Raw genomic sequence first — 23371 nt, forward strand, 5'->3', positions numbered from 1 at the left:
TAACTTCAGAAGCAGCATTCATTTTTAAGATGCAGTGTCTGGCCAGACACAGTGTTATTGACGCTGGCATGGCTTCAGATCATGGGAATCAACTGAAAAGTTTATAATATGAAAATAGACAAATTAAGATGGTCTCCTTAAGTGACAAATTTAACAAAGTGTTTTCCTAGACACTTCAGTGTTGAAAGTGCAGATTGTAAAACCTGGGTTAGATTGATAACCTTTGGTCTCAGCCAAAAGACTTGCATATTCTAGAGACTAGTTCAGTGTATTATGATTATGATCATTGCATTTGGCTCTTAAATTATTGTTTGAATTTCTTAATCTTTTATAATCATGACTTTATTGAAATAATTATCATAATGGCATTAATTTTCAGGATTCTTTTCAATCTTCTAGTTATGGAATTATGACTGTATATCAAAAATATATACATTTCTTAGAGCTCTGTGTTTGTGAAGGATGATTTAAACCTTGTGAGCAAAATCTTGCTCTCACTGTTTTTACTATCACACAAGTGAGTGGGCTGGCTGGGAGTACTATGCAGTCTCTAGTTAGGACCTGGACTCTGGATAAAAGGGGCCTGGGCTGAGTTTCCGGTTCTGTTTTTTCTTACTGGCTTTGTATCCTTGACTAAATTAATTCTTTGATGTTTATCTCCCTCACATGTGAAGATCTGATGACACTATAAACTGAGCACTCTTAACTCAGTGTTCTTGGATCCCGGGGAGACGCTATGCAAAGGGATGGTTGTGGGTGGCAAGCAGAAGAGCTCACCTGTATAAAGCAGAGTCTTCCCGTAGAGTTCTGGTTTAATCCTTTTGCAAAAAATTTCCTAAAGTGAACTTTATTTTAAAAATATGTGGATATAATAAACAGTAGATATCTGGAATGTGCAGTTTAGTAAGTTCTCCAAAATCTATGTACATGCATAACCAACAAGCAAATGGGGATGTGAAACATTCTATTGTCTTCCTCAAAATGGTTCCACTCTGCTACCTTGCAGACTATGATGTAATTTTACCATTGTAGTAACCAAATTGAGTAACAAAATCCTTTAGTAAATGTGATTTTTAAAACAAAGAACTTTTGCTTTTTTTTTTCAACAGGAGTTTTCCAGAGAAAATGACTTATTTTGTGTCATCTCTCAATAAAATTTCAATGTTTCAAACATATGCAGGTATGTGACATTTCCCCCACATTTGTGTGAGAGAAGTGTTTGTATACTTTACCCAATCAACTATAGTAATGCCAATCAGTTGTGTATTATTTTATGTACTGTTAGTAAATGAGAAATACCCACAATGAAGCATGTCACTGAAGGCATGACAAGGAGCTAGAACCCCTCAAAGCTATTCTCAGTGTGAAGTTGAAAAATAAACTCTTCACACTAGCAGGGAGAGTGCTGAAACACGCCCACATCAACTTTAGTTGTTAAGTTAAGGGATAATAATCTCTCTGTTTCAACCACATGCCAAGTATTCTCAGGTTTGTGCTCTCAGTATGGTCCACAAAAATCCCTTAGCACAGTTTAATTTTATTTAATTATTTTGAGGTAACTTCAGGTTAAACTACTCCCAGGAGAGTATCAGAAGCAAGTATCAAGTCTGCTAGAAGACCTGTCCTTCTTCCCAGATCAGAAGTGACTGAAAGACAGGCTAAAATTCCAAGGGCATTAAAAATATAAAGGATTCTGGAGCTGAAGAGATGGCTTAGTGGTTAAGAGCACTGGCTGCTCTTCGAGAGGACCCAAGTTCAATTTCCAGCACCCACATGACAGCTCACAGCTGTCTAGTTCCAGGGGATCTGATTTTGGCATACATGGTTGCAGGCAAAACACTAATGTGTATAAAATAACAGTAAATAAATTATTTTTAAAAATGAGAAAATAGTGTGAGTGTTCAAATCCACTGGCTGTGGGGAATCTTGACTTGTTGTTCAAATTTATTTACTGTATAGAACTGTGATATCATAACAATAATAGTAACAACAACAACAACAACAGTAATTGTCCTGGGATTGAGGTTATTTTAGAAAATAAGATATCCACCTACTGATTTGATCATGTAAAATGTTACAGATTATATGTAACTACAAGAAGAAAAATATTTATGATGACAAATTAGTACTGATTTACCATATGTCTTGGACTGGGCTGTTTTAATAATAAAGCTAAACCTTTCTGTACAAAAAAAAAAAAAAAAAAAAAACAACATATAACCATAGTTAAATGCACTTTTCTTTGAGAAAATATCAGATGTCAGTCCAAAACAAAACAAAGCTCCTGCCTATGGTTCTGGCACTTGTGAGGCTGAGGCAGGAGCTTTGCAGTGAGCTCAAGGTCAGCCTTGGCAACATACTGAGTACCAAACCCACCAGGACTATATAATAACACCATGCCAAACCAATGTGTTGCCCTATAAATATGTGTTTTTCAAAACCCTGTAAGGAGAGAGGTGCTTTGACTTTAATTCTTTCTGTTTTCTTTCGGAGCTGGTTGTGCTCAGCTCAGGTGTTCTCTACTTCCGCAACCTTCTGAGGGCCACTGTCTTTTTCATACCATTCCCTGTTAGAGGACTCCGTGAGAGCTGAGTCATCAGCCTCTTTGCTGGACTGCACCAGGGGAAGCCTGAATTCATGTCTTGGCAGTCCGACACCTTAGGTGCTCTCAAGCTTTCGTGTGTTAGCCATGGTGACGGGGATCCATGGCAATCTTTGTAAAAAGAAGCAGATTGGATTTGTGTGTGACGTTTACCACATTTACACAATGCGCCTTCCTTCCTCAGAGGTCACGATGATTTCCCCTTCAAAGGGCAGCATTGCAGGCGGCACCACACTGACCGTATATGGACGCTTCTTTGATCAGACTGATCTCCCAGCGAGAGTTCTAGTAGGAGGTATTTTTTTATTGTACTATTTTATAAGATCAAATCCTGCCTGTTCTTTAGGAATTTGTATGGAAAGTTGTCTTCTCACCATTGTTATCGTCTATTTAGTACCGGGTATTTTCACTAAATATTTGGCTCTGGGGGTTAACATTCTTCCCTCTCCCTAAAACCCTGTGCCACTGGAATTTGAACTCCAAGTGCGGCACCAGAGAGCATCCTGACTGCCTGCCACCTTTCACTTCCTCACTGCAGCTAAGGACACCCTCTAGGATATTTCTTAACCCCCATCTTCATCTGCAATTAACTTTCAATGAGTTTGCTAATAATGGGGGTACTTTACTTGTTATTTGGAGATACTCTTACGCTTTTTCTTGTACTCTTGAAGCATTAGCTATGACTACTGGTGATATTGGCCTTGGAAACAGCATTATTTCGTTTTCTACCCATTTATAACAGCACACGGGGCTTGATTCTCTGCTGACACATCACTGTGATGTGTCTTTTCTGGATCCCTCTTGGGAGGAACTACACAGCTATTACCCGGGCTTAGGTCAATGCCATGGCGGGGCTCCCCAAACTGGGTCACAATATCACATCACTTGATAGGCAGAGGACAGATTCCTACCCATGCACCAGGCACACAATTCCCTATTATAGCCCTCTTTTCCAGGTTTTTGCTACCTTTTAAGGACTCAGTATATGGCTCTGCCAAAATGGTGTATCCACAGTTTAAATAATCCAGGCCACCAAATGAAACCTGATAAAGACACCTCCCTATTCTCTTCATCCTCACTTTATATAGAGTGTGATTGCTATTTCAAAAAATACCTTGGCCTGGCCTTATGTGAAGCTTGTGTTGGGGTCTAAAATCCAGACTCTTCTACCAAGGGCAAGTGTGTTTGCATACAAGTGTTAACGCTCCTCTTGGGACCCTTGTCTGCTTTGCTCTCAGTCTACCTACAAAAATACCATATACAAACTTCTGAAGAACTGCAATCAAGGTGCCAAGTTCCCACCTAAGAAGCCTGGGGGTCCTCGACCTTCAAACAATTGGAACCTCTTGAATGTTCAGTTATCAGTAAAAAGCAAAATTAAAGGCTTCTCCTTTGGACCCAGAAGTGACACGTGTTATACTTATATGTAGTTTTATGAGTTTTTCCCCATATTTTTTTTAAATAAATAAATTTTCTGTCTCAGATTTGTGATATATTCCCAGGAAACAATTTTCGTTTGTGGAAGTGTAACAACTAGTGAATGACAAGCCCACTGAAGACTCTATGGAGGGCATAAGAGCCCCAGCTTTGTCATTTGGTTATACAAGTTTTTAATTAAAAAAACTTTCAAGGGCTGGAGAGGTAGTTCAGGGATTAAACACACTTAGTGTTTTCACAGTAGATTTGGGTTCAATTTCCAGCACCTGTATGGTAGTTTACAACCACTCATAACTCCAGTTCCAGGGAATCTGATGCTCTTGTCTGGTCTTCCCAGGCACCAAGCATGCATATGGTGGACAAACATCTACTCAGGCAAGACAAACATAAAATAAACCTAATAAAAGATTTTAACAGCCTTTCAAGATCAGCTGGTGTGATTTACATATAAAGACTGTAACAGCTTTATATTTTGCTTCTCTGTAGGTCAATCCTGTGATATTTTGAATGTCACAGAAAATAGTATATATTGCAAGACTCCTCCCAAGCCTAATATCCTCAAAACCATATATCCAGGTAAGTTATCGTAAGTGAGAATGTCAATTTCTGTATTTGCAGGAAAAATTATTGAGATATATTCTTAGTATAAAAACATTAATTGAACTTTTAGGAATTTTAATAAATTTCCTACAAGCCTTCTGCTTTACATTTTCTAGGCCCACAGATATTTTATATAACAGGCACTCTGTCAATTGAGCAACATCTGAACCCGAGGATATGTTTATATCAAAATAGTTGTATCAAAGCTGTACCTGTGGAGAAAACTGACCCTAAATTCTAACATCTTTTTGTAATATAGCATGATCTTATTAGAAAAAAATGAAATGCTTTACTTCTTTAAATCCCATTGTGGTTACTGAATATAGGTACAGTCAATGTGGAAAGTTTAACAGCCTATGAGGCCTCAACCCTACAAAAAGAACTATAGGCAACTAAGGAATGCTGGTGGTGGGATAAATTGTCTTTGCCAGGGAGAAACACACCAAATAGTTATCCAATACCAAATAGTCATCCCTAAAAACATACATACAAGTAACTGTATAAAGACTTAGCAAGGTCTATTTAGGAATATCCATGTACACACACACACACACACACACACACACACACACACACACACGCACACACACGCACACACGCACACACGTATGCATCTGCATGCAATAACAGTTAATTAAATGGAGACCATGAATTTGGAGGAGAGTTAGAAGGAGGGTATAGGAGGGTTCTGAGGAAGAAAAGGGATAAATGTAAGTAAATTATAATCTCAAAAATAGTGTTTTCAAAATTATTTGAAAAAACCTTTTGTGCATAAAGTAAAAATGTGGGAGATTAAATCTTACTGTTCTAGAATGATCTGCGTGTAAAAGTAGAGGAAAAAAATGACACTCCATGTTCTTTTGTAGACTTTCTCATTGTTGCGTTTGAGATTGCTGGGTATGGCAATCCCATTTCTGCATACTGCATCTTTGAAAGGCTCTGTGGAGCAGCAACTGCAAATCTTTTGAAAAGAGTGAAATATATTCTTTATCATGCCATTGGTGTTTGTAGTATAACAAATCATCATTTGCAGCCTCCTGGATTTCTTTGCTTTGAATACAAGGAAAATGTTCTCAATTTACAAAACAAGTTTTTTATTAATGACTGATGATTCAGAGAAAGTTGTGATCGGTGACCAATGACACCATAAAAGGCTGACTTTGATGTGCTCATGTTTCTCCCCAGCACATTCAGATGAGGAGCATTAGCTAACAGATGCAAACAAACTAAAGACTGCTGAAGGAAGGTGTTGACCTGATGCTATTACATTTTTCAGAAAAAGGAGAAAAAAGAATTTGACAATTCAGAGTTTATCTCACACATGTAGTTACACCTAATTGAGGATATTCCCTCTTTGATTCTATCCAAGAAGCAGATGACATATTAGAGGTTATCCTACAAGTGTAGGTACACCTAATCTAGAAGCAGGTGACATCTTAGCCCTGAATCAACATTCTAAAAAGCAACAACAAAGGAAAGCAAATACTGAGAGATATATTAAAATACCAATATCTGTACTTTTACTACACACTTTGCAAGCCAGTTATTGAATAACTTTTGTTAGAGAAAATTAGCAAGCCAAGTTTTGGGACTTTGCTATGTGAAGTATCAGTCATATAGTTGAGCAACATGGTATAGCCACATATTGTCATCTTACCTAAACAACTAACCAGGTATAAAATGCCTAAAATGTACATCTTCCACACTCTCATTTCCTTGCTTAATATGGATGGAACTATCAACTCAGGGAAATTCAGTAATAATAAGTAAATAGTGGATGGCTCTAATAGCAAGCACTCTGTCTCTAGGATCAGACACATCTCCGGTGTGTGTAACTGTTTACATATATGCTCTAAAAACATCAACTGACACAGGACCTCAGTAATGACCACCAAATAGGCCAATGAGACATGGCACCATTACCCTGATGAACAATTTCATTTATTGCAATTATATGTAGGTGGAAGAGGCCTAAAGATGGAGGTCTGGAATAACAGCCGGCCAGTACATCTTGAAGAAATACTTGAATACAATGAACATACCCCAGGGTACATGGGTGCCCGTTGGATAGATTCTGCTTCCTATGTTTGGCCCATGGAACAAGACACATTTGTTGCACGCTTCAGTGGATTTTTGGTGCCTCCAGATTCTGATGTCTATAGATTTTATATCAGAGGTGATGACCGCTATGCTATTTATTTCAGCCAGACTGGACACCCAGAGGACAAGGTAGGTAGGGTACCTACAAGATGTTATTGGACAGCGTGAAAATACTATTACAATCTCTTTAATGTGTTTTACTAATTTTAATCAAAATTAGTGAATATATTAATAACCTTATGAGAAATGATTTCATGAGATTAGGTACTTACTATTTTTTCTCCTTTTTTTATTTATTATATTTGTGTTTTAATTTTACACATCAGCCATTGGTTCCCCTGTCCTCCCCACTCCTGTCCCCACCCCTACCTTCCCCTCAGCCCCTCCCCTCCATTCCCATCTCCTCCAGGGCCAAGACTCCCCTGGGGATTCATTTAAACCTGGTGGATTCAGTACAGGCAGGTCCAGTTCCCTCCTTCCAGGCTGAGCAAAATTTCCCTGTGTAAGCCCAAGGTTCCAAACAGCCAGCTCATGCACTAAGGAGAGGTCCTGATCCCACTGCCTGGGTACTTACTATTTTAACACAAATGTTATCCAATATTGTAAATTTCTAGTACGAAGTTGACAGTCTGAAAGAAAATTATTTCCCTAATCAAATCCTTTGCAAAGGGAAACCACACACACACACACACACACACAGAGAGAGAGAGAGAGAGAGAGAGAAAGAGAGAGAGAGAGAGAGAGAGAGAGAGAGAGAGAGAGAGAGAGGAAGTTTTATTATGAGGGAATTATAATCAGAATAAGGGAAATTTAAAAATAATTTTAAAATATTATTATGTTTTTTCAGTTATGACATGAAAGTCTGTCTTAATGCTACAATCTGTATTTGGGTTTTGCATAGGTAGAATCATATCCAGTTTTATAGTAATCTTTTAGTTTGTATTAGTATTATACGGTAAGTACGATTGTTGTTTGTTGCCATTTTAAATTGCTGACTATGCTGCTCCATGGGTTTACTGAGCTTATACATCTCACCACTAATGACTTTTAAACTTCGGATTTTTTACAGCCATGAATAAATACTCTATTGAGTACTAGCATTCATTTGAAGTTTTAGTATTATGGACTAGCCTCTCAAGACAGTTTTAAGAGTGTGAAACTAATAAATCAATTGAAAAATCACACTTTAATACTCAATTGATTTGAGAAGATGCTTTCTTGTTCTGGCTATGTAGGGTTAGATTGTCATTTGTAGTTAATAACTACTAATGCTCCATAGCTTGTCCACACAGTTATTCAAGGATGATATAGCCATTCTTAACGAGAAGCATAAAGTCTGCTCACCCTCTTACGCATTTATCTAGCTTGGGTAACTTTCAAGTGTACATACAACTAAGTAATTTAGATCAATTCTTTAAGAATTTTTTTCATAACAAAAGCCCATTTGTTTAATAATAATAAAAACTCCGTCCCTAGTTTGTATTGCTGCTATTTGCTGTTGCAATTCTATTGTTGGAAAAGTTAGAACTATTCAATAGACTTGGGTAATGATATTGGTATTAGTAAAGGATGGAACAAATAAAGATTGATGATTTTCTTAAAGTTAACGTTGCTATGAATAACAGACCTTAGAAGAAAAAGATGGAATTTCAGAATTTCCTATTGATAAAATTTCTAAAATTGAAGTAGTGATAAATGAAAATTAACTGTTGAGAAGTTTTATTTTAAATTCTTCCTTCTTTCTTTCTGGGAGAAGGTGAAGATTGCATATCACTCTGCCAATGCCAACAGTTATTTTTCAAGTTCAACACAAAGATCAGATGAGATTCATCTTCAGAAAGGAAAAGCGTAAGGACATTTTTTTTCTTGTGTTTTAATTTTTGTGTGGCATTTAAATTATAACCTTACATTTTAAAACATTTTAATTTGTTTTTACTGGTATACACAATGGTTTGTTGGCTTAATTTTGAGAGTTAATTGTTCTCAAAGGCTGAGGACATTGTTCACTGTAACAAACTTGCTAAGTGTGCACAAAGCCGTAGGCTCAGTGTCCTTACCACAAAGATACTTATAATTGTTTATATTCCACAATTTTGTGAAATTTGATTCTATATTTTCAAGAATACTGACAATAAACAGGTAAGTTTAAATTTTAAATTAATCCTATTGCAGAAATTATACTTTTGTGAAGTTTAACACTGATTTTAATGCTTTTTAGGGCTGACTTTTCAGGTACTTCATTTCACTAGTTTCATTGTTCCAATATCTGAGGATTTGAGTATTACTAGAGAGAAAATAATCCCACAAAACCATATTAATTTTATAAGAGTAATACATATTTGTTATTCATTGATGTCTTCTATATGCTGATAAGTTTGCCTATTTTAAAAAACAAATCTTTAAATTCTTAGTGCTTTTAGGTCTCTTTATTCCTTTGAAGAGAATAAAAATGATATCTGTTTAATGGGGCACTTGAGAGTTGAACAGAATAATGTTAACACAATGCTTAGTTTGGATTTCTAATGCACAGTGAATGTTTTTATGCTACCAATAAGAATGTAGAACTTAGTGTGTCTTCCAGGGTCATGAACCTCAATCGGTCTTAGCCACCTTGATTCATCAGAGATGTGAATAGATTCTTAAGGCATTTCAGAGCCTCTTGTCACCCTCCAATACCAGTTTCACATGGAGACTACCTAAAATCCCACAATCTCATTCATCATGAATACCTCTCATTCAGGGTCTTCTGTGAACTTACATCTGTAATATGAAACAATTTATAGTAATGCTTACATGTAGCCTCATCAAAGATGGACATGATAGTGACATTCCCAGAGATTCCGATGGAGAAGAGAATTTTACTCACATATAGGAGATGGTCAATGACCATTAGTCAAGACCAGTGATTCTCAGCCTTCCTCATGCTGTGACACTTTAATACAGTTCCTTATATTGTGGTGACCTCCAACCACAAAATTATTTTATTGCTACTTCATAACTCTAATTTTACTGCAGTTATGAATTTTAATGTACATATATGACATGTAGGCTATCTGATACATGACCCTTGTGAAATGGACTTTGGCCCCCAAAGGAGTTGGGACCCATAGGTTGAGAACTTCTGGCCCAGACATAAAGTTAGATGGGGGTAGGTGTTCTTATCTTTTTTTTTTTTTTTTTTTTTTTTTTTTTTTGCCAGAGCTGAGGACTGAACCCAGAGCCTTGCGCTTGCTAGGCAAGCACTCTACCACTGAGCTAAATCCCCAAGCCCTGGGGGTAGGTGTTCTTAAAAACTCAATAGTTCTAAATATTGCACCAATCTTGTTGGAGAAACACAGTCAGTCTAAATCATAAATAGAGCTGCCTTTAGGGTATATTATTATAGATCAGTGTCAGTTTTCTGTCACTGATAGACACCTGAGATAATCAAATAAGACAGAAGAAAGATTGATATTGTTTCATATGTTATAGTTCATTGTCCCTAGGCCTTTTTGCTGGTCTAGTACATCAGAGCAGGGAGTGTGTAATGGGTGGATGAAGTCTATTCCCCTCATTGTATCTTGGGGCGGGGGGCGGGGGGAGGAGAGATAGAGATGGGGATAGAGGAAGAGAGACTCAGTATATCTTTCTCATGGATATGTCTTCAAAGACTTTCTTCTACTTCTTTCCACATGCTAAAGGTTTCATTACCCTAATAGTGCCATAGGCTCTCCACTAAGCCCTTATCCTTTGACCTTTTGGAGAACACGAGATCCAAACCATGTCAAGAACTTTCAACCTCAACTCATACATCCACTGAGCTATAGAATTATGATAAATACAAACATAGTTGCTGTTTTCTCTAAAGCTCTAAGCTTCTTTATTTAACTTCCTGCTATCCTCAGTGTTGTGTTCCAGAGAGGTATTGCCATGGTCTGCACCATTATTTTGTTCCAGCTCCTCAAGGTTAGAGGTTGTTATCTTCTCCAGTAAATATTTATTGGCTAGCCTGAATAGAACTACTTTTTGGTAATGTTTGTATATTACATGGTTAATTTTGTTTAACAGACTGCTATAAAATCTTGTATTAATTATACATTTATACACTATTATAATTTAATAACTTTTATTTGTGTTCCTAGTTTTATTCATTTTTAAAAATATTTTATGATCTATGTTTTGGGGAAAATATTTATCTTCCTTACTCTGTTTCCCAGATATTACATTGAAATCTTGCTGCAAGAGTTTAGCTTGAGTGCATTTGTTGATGTTGGACTGTACCAATATAAGAATGTCTTCACTGAACAGCAGACAGGAGATGCAGTAGATGAAGAACAAGTCATCAAATCTCAGTCAACAGTCATCCCGGAAGTACAGGTTTGCAGTGATGACAGATCCACTTTACTGAAAATCAGTGTCTAGTAGTGAGGATTGTCACTGGAATGTTTGCACAACATCTGTGAGGCCCTGGGTTCACTACTTATCCCTTAAAAGACAAAATGTATAAGGACAGGCTCCATTCAGTTATTAGGTTGGGTGTTAGGGGAATGTAATTTTGTAGTTGTTGAGTTTTGTCTTGACATATCTATATTGTATGTGTCTATACTATAACCATCAGGCTTTTATTTCATAAGACTCATTTAAACATGTTGTAAAACATCATTTACATTAAAAAAGAATAGTGGAGAGACAGGGAATGGTTAAATTATAATTATTTAAAGTTCATTTATGTCTATGTATTAATTTTTTTATTTATTTGGAAAATAGATTATAACATTGGAAAACTGGGAGACAACTAATGCTACTAATGAAGTTCAGCAGGTTGCAGTAACCAGTCCATGTATGGGAACCAACTCATGTTCACTTTCCCAATACAGGCTCATCTACAGCTTGGAAAAGACTGGTAAGCTAGACTAACAAGAGATTTATTTGCTTTTATGCATACACCTAGGTATAAAGTATTCACTCTAGCACAATAAGTTAAAAGAATCTGTTATACAGTGAAACCTTGTCTTGAAAAACCAAAGGAAAAAGAAAAATGAAAATAACTTTCTCACATATATCATCATATTTATTTATAAAAATATTAATATATTATACCTAAAAGAATATATGTATTTATATATATATGACTCACGGGTATAAGTTCAGAAACTAGGAATTGAATTTAATCACAATTAGTCTTAGTAATATACTTATTAATAAATCCTAATTAATAATCCTAAACAATTTTTGTTGTCCTAAGCAAGAAATATCAATTAATGCATGCATGCAGTACTTATGATTATGGAATATTAAAATAATATGGTACCCTACAATCAAAGACATTACTAACCAATTAAATAGCCAACATTATTATCCCAAATCAGTTTTCTGCTTGATGACTTTAATGTTATAAAGAATAAATACCAGTTTGGGCCAAAGTAGTCTAGAAATATTTCAATACTTCTATTTTCCTTTTTTAATTTGTTCAAAGTCTGGCTGCCTGCTGATGCTTCTGACTTCATGTTGCAATCAGCTTTAAATGACCTTTGGTCTATAAAGCCAGATTCAGTTCAAGTGACCAGCAAGAGAGATCTCCAGAATTACATCTACACAATAACCTTTGTATCAGCAAGAGGTAAGCTTGTGCTTCATTTGGGTTGTAGACCATAGAGAAATGTTGAAACTTCAACAGAGACCTTAATAAATCCATGGCAAAATCAAAACAGGGTATATTACAATACTGTACCCAATAGAGAGAGGCAGTGGAATTCGGGGCCTTACTTGTTGCAAAGTGGCACCTTGTGCACAAGCCCTTAAGTGTAAGCTGTTATTGGAAATCGACTTTATGCTCTATTGACAGTCAACAAAGCTAAACAGATTTTTGCACTAAAATACTTACATCAAAAAAGAATAAATTAGTATTTTGAATACCCTGCTGCTTCCTTCCCCTTAACTGCCCGACTTGAATATAACCTGCTTTTTGTATGTTTCCTCTTAACCCATAGATAGAATTTAAGTGGATCAAATGTTACTTTGCTGTTTCTGCTGTCGATAAATCTACTGTATTACAATACTCTGCATCTTTCCCATTCCTCTTTCTTTTACGTTAATGGAACTCCAAATATAATCAATTTGGTTACAGTTGAATTTTAGATGTATGGGTGTCATGTTAATTATCTTTTAAAAATTCTATTTGGTACCACATGCAGGAGACTTTGATCTGCTTGGTTATGAAGTATTTGAAGGGAATAATGTCACACTGGATATCACAGAGCAAACCAGAGGAAAACCGAGTTTGGAGACGTTCACATTAAGCTGGGATGGGATTGCTTCTAAGCCCCTCGCCCCAGAGTCATCGGAAGCTGAAGTACGTCCAGGAACATTCTTCCATGTATTTCTTCTGCATCCTTTCACAGTTCACACTGTCCATTCATAGACAGATGAGAAAAGACATTGCTTCATGGCATCAGTGAAAATCACCTGACATTTGGTTAACTTAATGAAATGTATATCATAAATACTTCTGTCTCAAATGGACACAGGGTCAATCTAAAAAAGCATCTAAAAGCTATCACAACCATTCTCTGGGTTTGTGTGGGAGATGTATGCCTCTTACCCATCCCAAATGTTTCCCCAAATCCAAATGTTCATTATGTGCAAGTTAAAGAGATCTTTAGAGGTGGACACAGCAAAGACTTTACTACAAAATTCAAATACTTTATTTTATTAAAAAAGAAACCCATCTAAATATCAATCTTATGGTGTAAATAATACTTCAAGGAGTTGTCATACATTCTGCTACTGTCTTTCCCAATTCATTGTAAGCAAAGAAGGGAAGAAATATTATGAAGACTAGGAGAAGAAAAAAGGAATTTTTTGACCCATGTCAAGATGACCTATTACGCTGGGTAGGGGAGGAGTGGGGGCTGTTTTTAAAGGTAGTATGCTTGTGGGTTACCCAGCCTTGGAATGTATACAGTGAGTTTCAATTAGTATTTGCTTGGGGATTAAAAATTACTCTTTGCCTTAAGCCAATAATTCCAAATAACAATCATTTTATATGCTTTGCTAGACAAATAGAAATAAAAGTTATAAGGCTCATGAGTGTATAATTCCTATTTAATCCAAAATATTTATTATTTTAAATAATTGGAAATTTAGGTTTATAGTCAGTGTTTGATCTGTTCTTTTGAAAATAGAATATATTTGAGCATATTTTTTCTAGTTGATTTGAGTGTATTGAGGAAATAATTTATTTGGAATATGTTTAATTAGGTAATTGTTTATTTCCATTTTTATTGCTTTCTTAAAACACTACTTAATAAAATGCCTATATTATATAAAAACTAAGATAATAATAATAATAATAGCCAATTGGACAAAAATATCAAACTTTCTTGATAAGACTAATGGACACTAAAACAATCACATATTAACTTGAAAACTCTTAGGAAATTATAGATGAAAGTATCCTAATGATGGCTAACATGGGAATTATCTCATGAAAATATTCCAATAGAGAGCTAATTAGTCAAATTAATAGTAGAGTTACTATATCCTAAGTTGATTAGAAAGAAGGTACTAAAGCCCACACTGCTCTGCTAGTTTCAGGTAGCTGTGGAAGAGATGGTGAGTGCCAAGTGTCCACCAGAAATCTCACATCTGGAAGAAGGATTTCTCGTAAAATACTTCAGAGACTACGAAACTGATTTTGAACTGGTATGTAGTGTTTAAACCCTTGAGAGGGACTCAGCCAAACTTCCCATAAGTGTTTGAGATTTTGTGATTTCTCTTCTTGAGCTAACACTAGTTGTTAGTTCTAAGTCAAACTGCAAAGGTAATTTGGTACAGATTTGCTGGCAAGGCTCAGTCTAGCATTTTCTTTTGCTCTAAGATGAGTCATTTGTACATCCATCATGCATGAATTTACTTGATAAGTAGACAGTGAACAAAATGGGTAGAGGTAAGAACTTCAAGATTTTGTTTATGTGTTTTCTTCACATGAGTGAAGAATATGTTCACTTCCTTACCAGCTTCAGAGCATATCATTTGTGTGGGAAGGAATAAATTATGCAGTTAATTCCCTTTCTTGCTTTTTGAAATCACTTGGTTAATTATTACAATTCTCATTTCTTTCTTTATGAGATATATAAATTTGTTTAGTATATAGAGGAAAATATTAAAAATATATATTCTAATTTTTACTTCTGAATACTTGAGAATGCTAGATGTGCACTCTTTCCAAGTGACACTCCAATATATGACATACGTGTATGGGGAGAGGGTCAGTGAACAAACACTTGTACAAATGTGAGGACCTGAGTTCATATGTCCAGAATGCAAGTAAAGCCAGATGTAGTGGCAAGTGTCTGTAATTCCAGTACTCATATAGTGAGATTCAAGGTAGACATAAGGATTCCCAGAAACTCACAGCCAGCTAGCCTGTTTATGCAACAGTAAGCAAGAGACCTAAATGAGGTGGGAGGTGTGGACTGATCACTAAATGTGTGCCATGGCACATGTACACCTCACACATAAACATATATGTGCAGAAATCATGCACACACACATACACAAAGATAAAATATAGGGTCAAGATATTTAAATTAGATGAATACTCTAGAAATAACTACAATTCTTTAAAATGAATACTACATGATACTTTGCATTAGCAGATTTATTAGAGATAAAATGGAAAGTTTTCAGCTTAATGGCAGCCTTTTCAACTTAATGTGCATGTGTGTGTCTGAATGTAGTCCTACTGACTATGAGGATGAGATTATACTCCATTCCTTCATTACTGCATCTCCCATCACTATGCCAGAATTCATTCCTGTGCTCTGCTTAGCTTTAATATTTGCAGCACTAGGTTCCTCCTTTCTTTAATGTTTTACACAGATTTTTACCCTCTGGAGTCTGTTGATTATTTCTCTGATTTGAACAATTTCCATTTATTTAAAGACATCATTTGTCACTTCTAGTGAGGTTGCTTTTACATGAGTTAGACACCTCTCCTCAAGATTAACATAATCCTTAACTCTTTTGTCCCAGAGTGTTGCCCCATAAAGATAGTGCTCTTCATCAGTTGAATTATGAAAAATAAAATAAATATAAACAAAAACATGGTACCTGGTACTAAACAAATATTCATGGAAAAATGAATAGGCATCTTTAATGAGACTGGAGTTTAAAAAGAAGATAGGACTTCGGAAGAAGTCACACAGAGGCACAAAGGATTGCATGATTAAGGAGTAGAATGAATGTGTGGAGAATTTCATACATGGAAGAGATCAATTCAAATTAAATACCAAAGAAACAATGGGATGAGAGTAGGATCTTGAATAACTTAGTTGGACATGTTGAAAGAAAAGCAAGATAATAAACCATATTTTCCTTTGAAATAATGTTGTTTCTGTAGGAACATATTAATAGAGGGCAGAAGACAACGGAGACGGATGCTTACTGTGGCCGTTACTCCCTGAAAAACCCAGCTGTTCTTTTTGACTCAGCAGATGTTAAGCCAAACAAATTACCATATGGAGACATTTTATTATTTCCTTATAATCAGGTGAGCTTGTAAAAGCTATACACTAATTGAATCTGGGAAATACCCTGCTAATAAAATTTCATGAAATTTTAAGACTAGGAAAAGTGCTTGCCATTTTGAATCATGTCATGTTGGACAGGAATAATGATTCACATTCTGGCTTCCATGATTTTTCTCCTGGTGAGTCTCAAGAAAAAAGAAGGAAGGGGGACAGGAAGGGAGAGAGCAATAGTAAGAAGGAAATGAATTGTCATGTTTTATGCTTTATCTTATAATTTCAGAAGAAATTATTTGCGTAAAGTTTAATTGGAATTTTTAGATAACTCACTCTCACAGAGTGGAATATTTTCTATTTTCTTAAAAAGTAAATCACAGTCAAATACACATTATCATTAGGTTTTGTTTTATGTAAGAGGAAGTCTCCCAATTCTCTCACAGCTAGCAGGTTAAATATACTGTTTGTTTGGTTTTTTTTTTAATGTTCTGGTATACTTTATATAAAAATGTTCAGTAAATATATATTGTAATCATATGCATATTATTCAGTAAACATGCGTTGTAGTCATTTGAATTGTTATCATACAAAATAATTGTAAAATATTGCTATTAACCCCTTCTGTATTTTTCATGTAGTTTTGTTTAGCATACAAGGGATCCTTGGCCAACTACATTGGTCTGAAGTTCAAGTACCAAGACAGTGGCAAGATCATGAGAAGTGCTGATACGCAATTTGAATATAACTTTTCTTCTGGAAATAAGTAAGATACATTATAGGTCCAAAAAATTTATACTATAATATATAGACTATAAAGATAGACTCACTTCTTTTTCTTTCCATGATTAAGTTGGCTTCATTGCAGAGGTGTACCAGGCTTTTACATAGACGTTGAGGATCTGAACTCAGGTCCTTTGGCTTATGCAGTGAGCACTTTCCAAATTGAGCCATCTCTCTAGCCTGTTGTTCTTTAAATTGTAATACCATTTATATTACATATACATGCATGCATACATATATATGTACATATTACTAATTTGAACACAAAATTATTCAACATGCTTCAGGTGGATCTACACTTGCATAGATCTTCTAGATTTCTTGCAAACCAAATATGCTGGGACAAGTTTTTCTCTACAAAGGATTAGCTTACAAAAATCATCAGAATTCCAGTCCATCTATGTGGATGCAGTGTACATTGGACAGACACCGACAATCTCAGCCTTGGGTGGTATGTTCATTCATTTCATATATAGTTCATCCTTCTAAATCTAGCTTTTAGAATATTACCATGGAAATCCTTTTTATATTCAGTAGTAGAGACAAAATACTAACCTCTAAATATTAATGATCTGCTCTTTTAGCTCAGTAGTATCATGACTTTGCTTTATTTGTAATGAACAGGGCTGTGTGGTTATTTTAACAATGAAGGAATTCTTAATGGTGACTTCTTCCCATCATAGCAATAATTAATCTTATAATTCTCGATTTTGCTTGTTAAAAAATAAACTATGACAAACTTTTTTTTTTTTGCTTTCCTTATCTTTGAGAAAACAATTTTGAAGAAGGAACACTGTTCTTCAAATGCAGCTAGCTATTTGATGGTAACAACTTTCTAATAAGGTTGACCTGAAAGTTTTCATAGACTTACGTGATAATAATGCTACAAGTGAAAATTTGCTTTACACATCTTAGCATCATTTACCAAGTCATAGATTTATACATATATGAATTCTGTCAATCACATAGCAAAACCTTAAACCTGTAATCTTATCTCTCACTTACTTTTTCAGAAATGCCAAAGAGAAGACTTCCAGCCTTGGCAAACAAAGGAATATTTCTAAAGTATTTTCAAGTGAATAAGACCAAATTCAATGGATCAACTACGGCAATTCAGTATTCTGTTACCATGACTTCATATAACTGCAGTCACAATCTACCCATGATGGCTGTGAGCTTTGGGCAGGTAAGACTAGAGCTTTGTAGTTACTGCTTTCAACTTCATGACCATCAGATCTGATGTAGTGCATTTTCTTAAATAAAAAATGCTAATATACAACTGAATAGCAATTATGCCAAGCAGTGACCATGGCATATAGACTTATTGAGCCTGAAGATGAAAATGCTTTGAGAATTTCTTTTAAAAAATGTGTCTTTATGGAAAAAAACACAGATAAATACCCATAAACATCAAGACTGGAGTCCTATGATATGACTTGGTGGGTAAGGACGCCTGCTGCTAGTTTTGAGGGCCTGAGTTCAATCCCTGGAACCACACAGTAGAAAGAGACAACCAAGTCCCACAAGCTATCCTATGACCTCCATAGCACATCATGACACATCACACACACACACACACACACACACACACACACACACACACACACACACACACACAGAGGGGGGAGAGAGAGAGAGAGACAGAGAGAGACAGAGACAGAGACAGAGAGAGTGAATTAAATTAAAATTTAATAAAAAGGAAGAACGAATGACAGAGTTAAATAGAAATTTCCTTGTAAATATAAAAATTCATGGCTCTTCCAGTAGAGATTATTTTTTAAAGAATATTTTTGTTCACTTTATTCATGTGTATGGGAGCATTGCCTTCATATATAAGTCTGTCACCACATGTGTGCAGTGCCTATAGAGGCTACAAATGACATCAGATCACTAGAACTGCAGTTACAGATGGTTGTGAGCTGCCATTAAACCTGTGCTGAAGATTAAACCTGCATCCTTTGAAGGGCAGTCAGGGTTCTTCAACTTGGAGCCCACATAAGATATTCTTAAATATAAATCATTGCAGACAAAGTTGAATGTTGCAATGTTTTAATTTTTTCTGTTATAAACAGCAGCTTTTCATTTGCTTGCCTGAAAATCTGTTCAAAGAGGGAGGTTGTGGTTTGCTAAAGGAATCTGAGCAGCAAAACTACTAAAATTCAAACATTCAACCAGAATTCAGTGTTTAAAAAATATCATGAACATTTGAAAACTTAATTTCCTATAAAATTACACAATTTATTAGATTCATTTCCATGACAAATTAAAAACATATGAAGGCTCAAAATTAAAGTTTAATTGACCCTTGTAATTAGAGACCTGCAGAAACCGTCTCACCATGTCACCAGCTTCATAACTGAAGATAATGAAGAACTGTAATTATTCTCCAAAACATTTTCCCTACCTCATTCTGGACCAGTGTTTAGTCTTGCTGCCTTCAAGATACTCACATTTCCTGTAAATGCTTCAGTTAACCATAGTGTAAAATGTGCAGAGTTGGGGCACACACAAGCAACACTGTCTCATTTCCCAAGATTCCTCATTTGCACCGGTAATTGCTAATTGTAATGCAGTTTTAGTTATTTATTCAAGGTTAAATTGGAGAATATGGGACTTGCTTTGTGTTTTTAAAAGCATATTCACATGCAAGATGCAACACACATTATTTCAGAAATTTTAACTTCGAGGTAATTGCAATATCACATCCAATAGAAAAAAAAATAACAAAGATAATCTTCTATCTCCCAGCCCTCAATAATTATTTTCCCTCAATAATAATTTCTTCTGCTAATAGCATAACAACATAACAGGATAATGAGGAAATTGATGTTGGTATAACCACCAAGTGATCTTGTGAGATTTTGTCAGTTTTACATGTACAAGTGTAAATGTTTCTATACATTTCTATAGGTTCATCAAGCTATCAGCAGAACTGTGCTGTTATAAATATCCACCATGTTATCCTTTTATAGCCCAAACCACTTTCCTTACAAGCTTCCTGCCACACATTTCCATCTGACAACCATTGATATTTGCATAATTTTATCATTTCAACATTATTCTATAAATGGATCAAGACATTAAATAACAAAATGATATACAGCCTCCTAAGATTGCTTTCTTCTCATTGAGCATAATTCCTGTGAGATCCACCCACATTTAGTGCTCTTTTAGGGTGTTGTGTTCATAGAAGCTACAATTATGGGATAATTTGGTAATTACATCTACCATTCTATAAGACACTTTATGCTCTTTTCCAAAATGGCCACATTCTATACATTCCTTCCAACAATACCTGAATGATCTAGATACCAAACAAATTTTCCAACATTTTTGTGGTCTCACCATTTTGCTTTTCGTTTTAGCCATTAGGATAGATGATACTAATCTCATTAGGATTTGATTTACATTTTAATGGATAGAGATGTTGGACATAATTTTATGAGCTTCTTCAGCACTCGTGTATTGTCTGTGGAGTACCTGTCTATATATTTTTAATTGAATTGCTGATTGCTCATTTTTAAAGTTTTTTAAACATCTTTATATTTCTATTAACTAACATTTTCTCTGAGACTATAACCTGCCTTTTCATCTGCATTGTATAGTCTCCCAGAGAATGCTTAATTTTGGTTGGTTGCAACTTGTGAATTTTTTTCTTTTGATATATGGTTCTCCTGATTTAAATCTGAGAACATTAACTTAAATTTTGGCTCTAAAGACTTTATATTTCAGACTTATGCTATAACCCACTCTGAGTTGAGCTTTAATAAGACTTGGTCTTAGGATAGTGCATATTTGCTTATGGCTAGTTGCTCTGGCATCAGTTATTGAAGATACTTTCATTCCTGTAATAAATGATTTCCATGCACTTGGGAAAGTGTTACTTAAGTACATTTTGTGGTTATATTTATAGGTATGTATTCTCTTCCATTCTCTATATGTATTTCCTTCCACCAATATCACACTCTCTTTGTTACTGTGGTTACACCAGTAAGTGTGAATATTGAATTGAGTGGGTTCTTTTGCCTTATTCTTCTTTTGTTAAAGCACTTTATTTTATGTTCTGTCTTCATACATATTCTATTACAATTTTTTTGAGTTTACAGAAAGTCTCACTGATATTTTGATAACAATTGCACTAAATCTATAGATTTTTTGAAGTAATAACATCATTATTATGCTGAATCCTCTAATTTATGAATTATCTCTCTTAATTTATTTTAATACTCTGTTTTTTAAAAATTAGCATTTTAGATATTCTTTGATTACTTCTTATTATACTTTTGTAGTTCCTAGGTCAGATTCAGAACATGGGTTTTGTGTGTGTGTGTGTGTGTGAGAGAGAGAGAGAGAGAGAGACAGAGAGAGAGAGAGAGAGAGAGAGAGAGAGAGAATTTGCTGTATGCACATGTGGAATGTGCATCTACACATAAGTGGAGGCCAGAAGAAGATATAAGGTGTCATGCTCTATCAATCTTCACCTTATATTCTTGATATGGGGTCTCTCTTTGAAGCCTAGACATGCTTGTGGTCAGCAAGCAGCACTTATCTCCCTGCCTCTTTTCTGTAGCTGTGGGATCACAGGCATTTTGTCCATCTCTTTATGTGGGTGTTGGGATCCAATCTCAAATACCCACATTTGCATAACAAGTGCTTTCACCAGCTGAGCCATCTCACCAGTGTTCAGAATATGTTTTGCCTGATTTGTATGCAATTATTTCAATTTTGAAGCAATTATAAATGGTCTTGCATTTTTATTGAAAATATATTCCTATCTCACACAATACATCTTGACCACAGTTTTCCCTCCCCCCCCTCTTCTCCGAGATCCCCCCAACTCCCATCTCCACCAGATCCATTCCCCCTCCATTTCCCTTCAGAAAGGAGCAGGCCTCCAAGAAACAACAACCAAACATGACAAAACAAGATACAGTAAGATAAGGCAAAAGCTCTCATCTGGAGGCTGGATAATGCAACCCTGTAGGAGGAAAAGAGTCCCTAGAGAAAGTAAAAGAGTCAGAGAAACATCTACTCCCACGGTTAGATGAGTCCCACAAAAACATCAAGCTAACAGCCATAACATGTATGCAGAGGACCTGGTACAGATCCATGCAGACCCCATGAGCCCATATGAGCCCTGCTTAGTTGATTTCCAAGTTCTCCTGGTATCCTTCATCCACTCTGGCTCCTACAATCGTTCCTTCCCCTCTTCTGCAGGGTTCCCTGAGCTCTGAGTGGAGAGACCCAATGGAGACCTCCAATCTAGATTCTCTCTGTATAATGTCTGGCTGTGGGTCTGCTCCCATCTGCTGCCAGAGGAAGTGTTTCTGATGATGACTGGACAAGGGACCGATCTATGAGTACAGCAAAATACCGTTAGGAGTCATTTCATTGATCCCCTGGCCCCCCTGCCTCAGTCAGTTGTGTTTGGTTCTACCCTAGGTCTCTGGGCTACCTGTCTAGTCTCTGGTTCCTGGCCACCCAATCAGTGTAGGGCATGGGCTCCCTCTGGTGGCACATGCCTGTAGTTAAACCAAACATTGGTTGGCCACTCCCACAAGTTCTGTGTCAGCATTGCCCTAGTCAGGAAAGACTGAAGATGGATGGTTTTGTGACTGGATTGGTGTCCAGGTTTCTCTTTCAGTAGCCTTCAGAGGACTTTCCCACATCAAAGAGACTATAGAAGAGCTGTGTAGGTGTTGTCCTTAGCAATGGGACTCCGCTATCAGCTTCTGGAAAAAGACCCTTGGTCCTAACATTAGTCTGGGTTGTTTAGGGATCTCCATGGGACCACCTCCACCAAAAACTCGACTGAATGCAACCCAGTCCCACAACTGGAAGGCTTGCCTGGCTATAAAAGACGGCCAGTTCAGACTCTGTATCCTCATTACTAGGAGTTCTCACTAGGATCACCCTCATAGATTCCAGGAAATTTCCACTGCACTAGGTTTCCCTCACCCCCACCAACACTGCGCCCCTTCCTCCTCTATTCCCACCTCCCCCCAGTCCACCTGCAAAAATCTATTCGATTTCCCCTTCCCTGGGAGATGCACCCCACCCCTAGGCCTCCTCTTTACCTAACCTCTCTGGGTCCTTGGATTGTAGGTTGATTATCATTTACTTAACACCTAATATACACTCACAAGCGAATACATAACTGGTCTTTTATTTTAAATTATGGTTTCCAGGTGTTCATTATTTGTACTTAGAAATATGGTCGAGTTTCTGCTGTTGCTGTTCATAGTGTATCCCTTGAGACTTGATGAACTCAGTGAGTTTTAAAAGTTACCTTTGATTATTGAGATCACTTTAGATCAAGGGAAAGGAAATCATTGATCCACGGGAG

The 23371-nt window shown here is 36.1% G+C and overlaps 1 protein-coding gene across 1 annotated transcript in view; it reads left to right on the forward strand.

Annotated features, from left to right (window-relative positions):
* Pkhd1l1 (PKHD1 like 1) overlaps positions 1 to 23371 on the forward strand; it is a 158587-nt gene that overhangs the window by 22185 nt on the left and 113031 nt on the right. The window contains exons 10-23 of the mRNA XM_036207672.1: positions 1110 to 1180; positions 2787 to 2897; positions 4526 to 4615; positions 6600 to 6868; positions 8496 to 8587; positions 10936 to 11095; positions 11486 to 11621; positions 12195 to 12338; positions 12913 to 13070; positions 14309 to 14422; positions 16122 to 16271; positions 16884 to 17008; positions 17313 to 17476; positions 18039 to 18211. Coding sequence (XP_036063565.1) covers positions 1110 to 1180; positions 2787 to 2897; positions 4526 to 4615; positions 6600 to 6868; positions 8496 to 8587; positions 10936 to 11095; positions 11486 to 11621; positions 12195 to 12338; positions 12913 to 13070; positions 14309 to 14422; positions 16122 to 16271; positions 16884 to 17008; positions 17313 to 17476; positions 18039 to 18211 — 1957 coding nt within the window. The remainder of the gene's footprint in view (positions 1 to 1109; positions 1181 to 2786; positions 2898 to 4525; positions 4616 to 6599; positions 6869 to 8495; positions 8588 to 10935; positions 11096 to 11485; positions 11622 to 12194; positions 12339 to 12912; positions 13071 to 14308; positions 14423 to 16121; positions 16272 to 16883; positions 17009 to 17312; positions 17477 to 18038; positions 18212 to 23371) is intronic.

This window comes from Onychomys torridus, chromosome 16, assembly GCF_903995425.1.
Source record: "Onychomys torridus chromosome 16, mOncTor1.1, whole genome shotgun sequence".
NCBI lineage: Eukaryota > Metazoa > Chordata > Mammalia > Rodentia > Cricetidae > Onychomys > Onychomys torridus.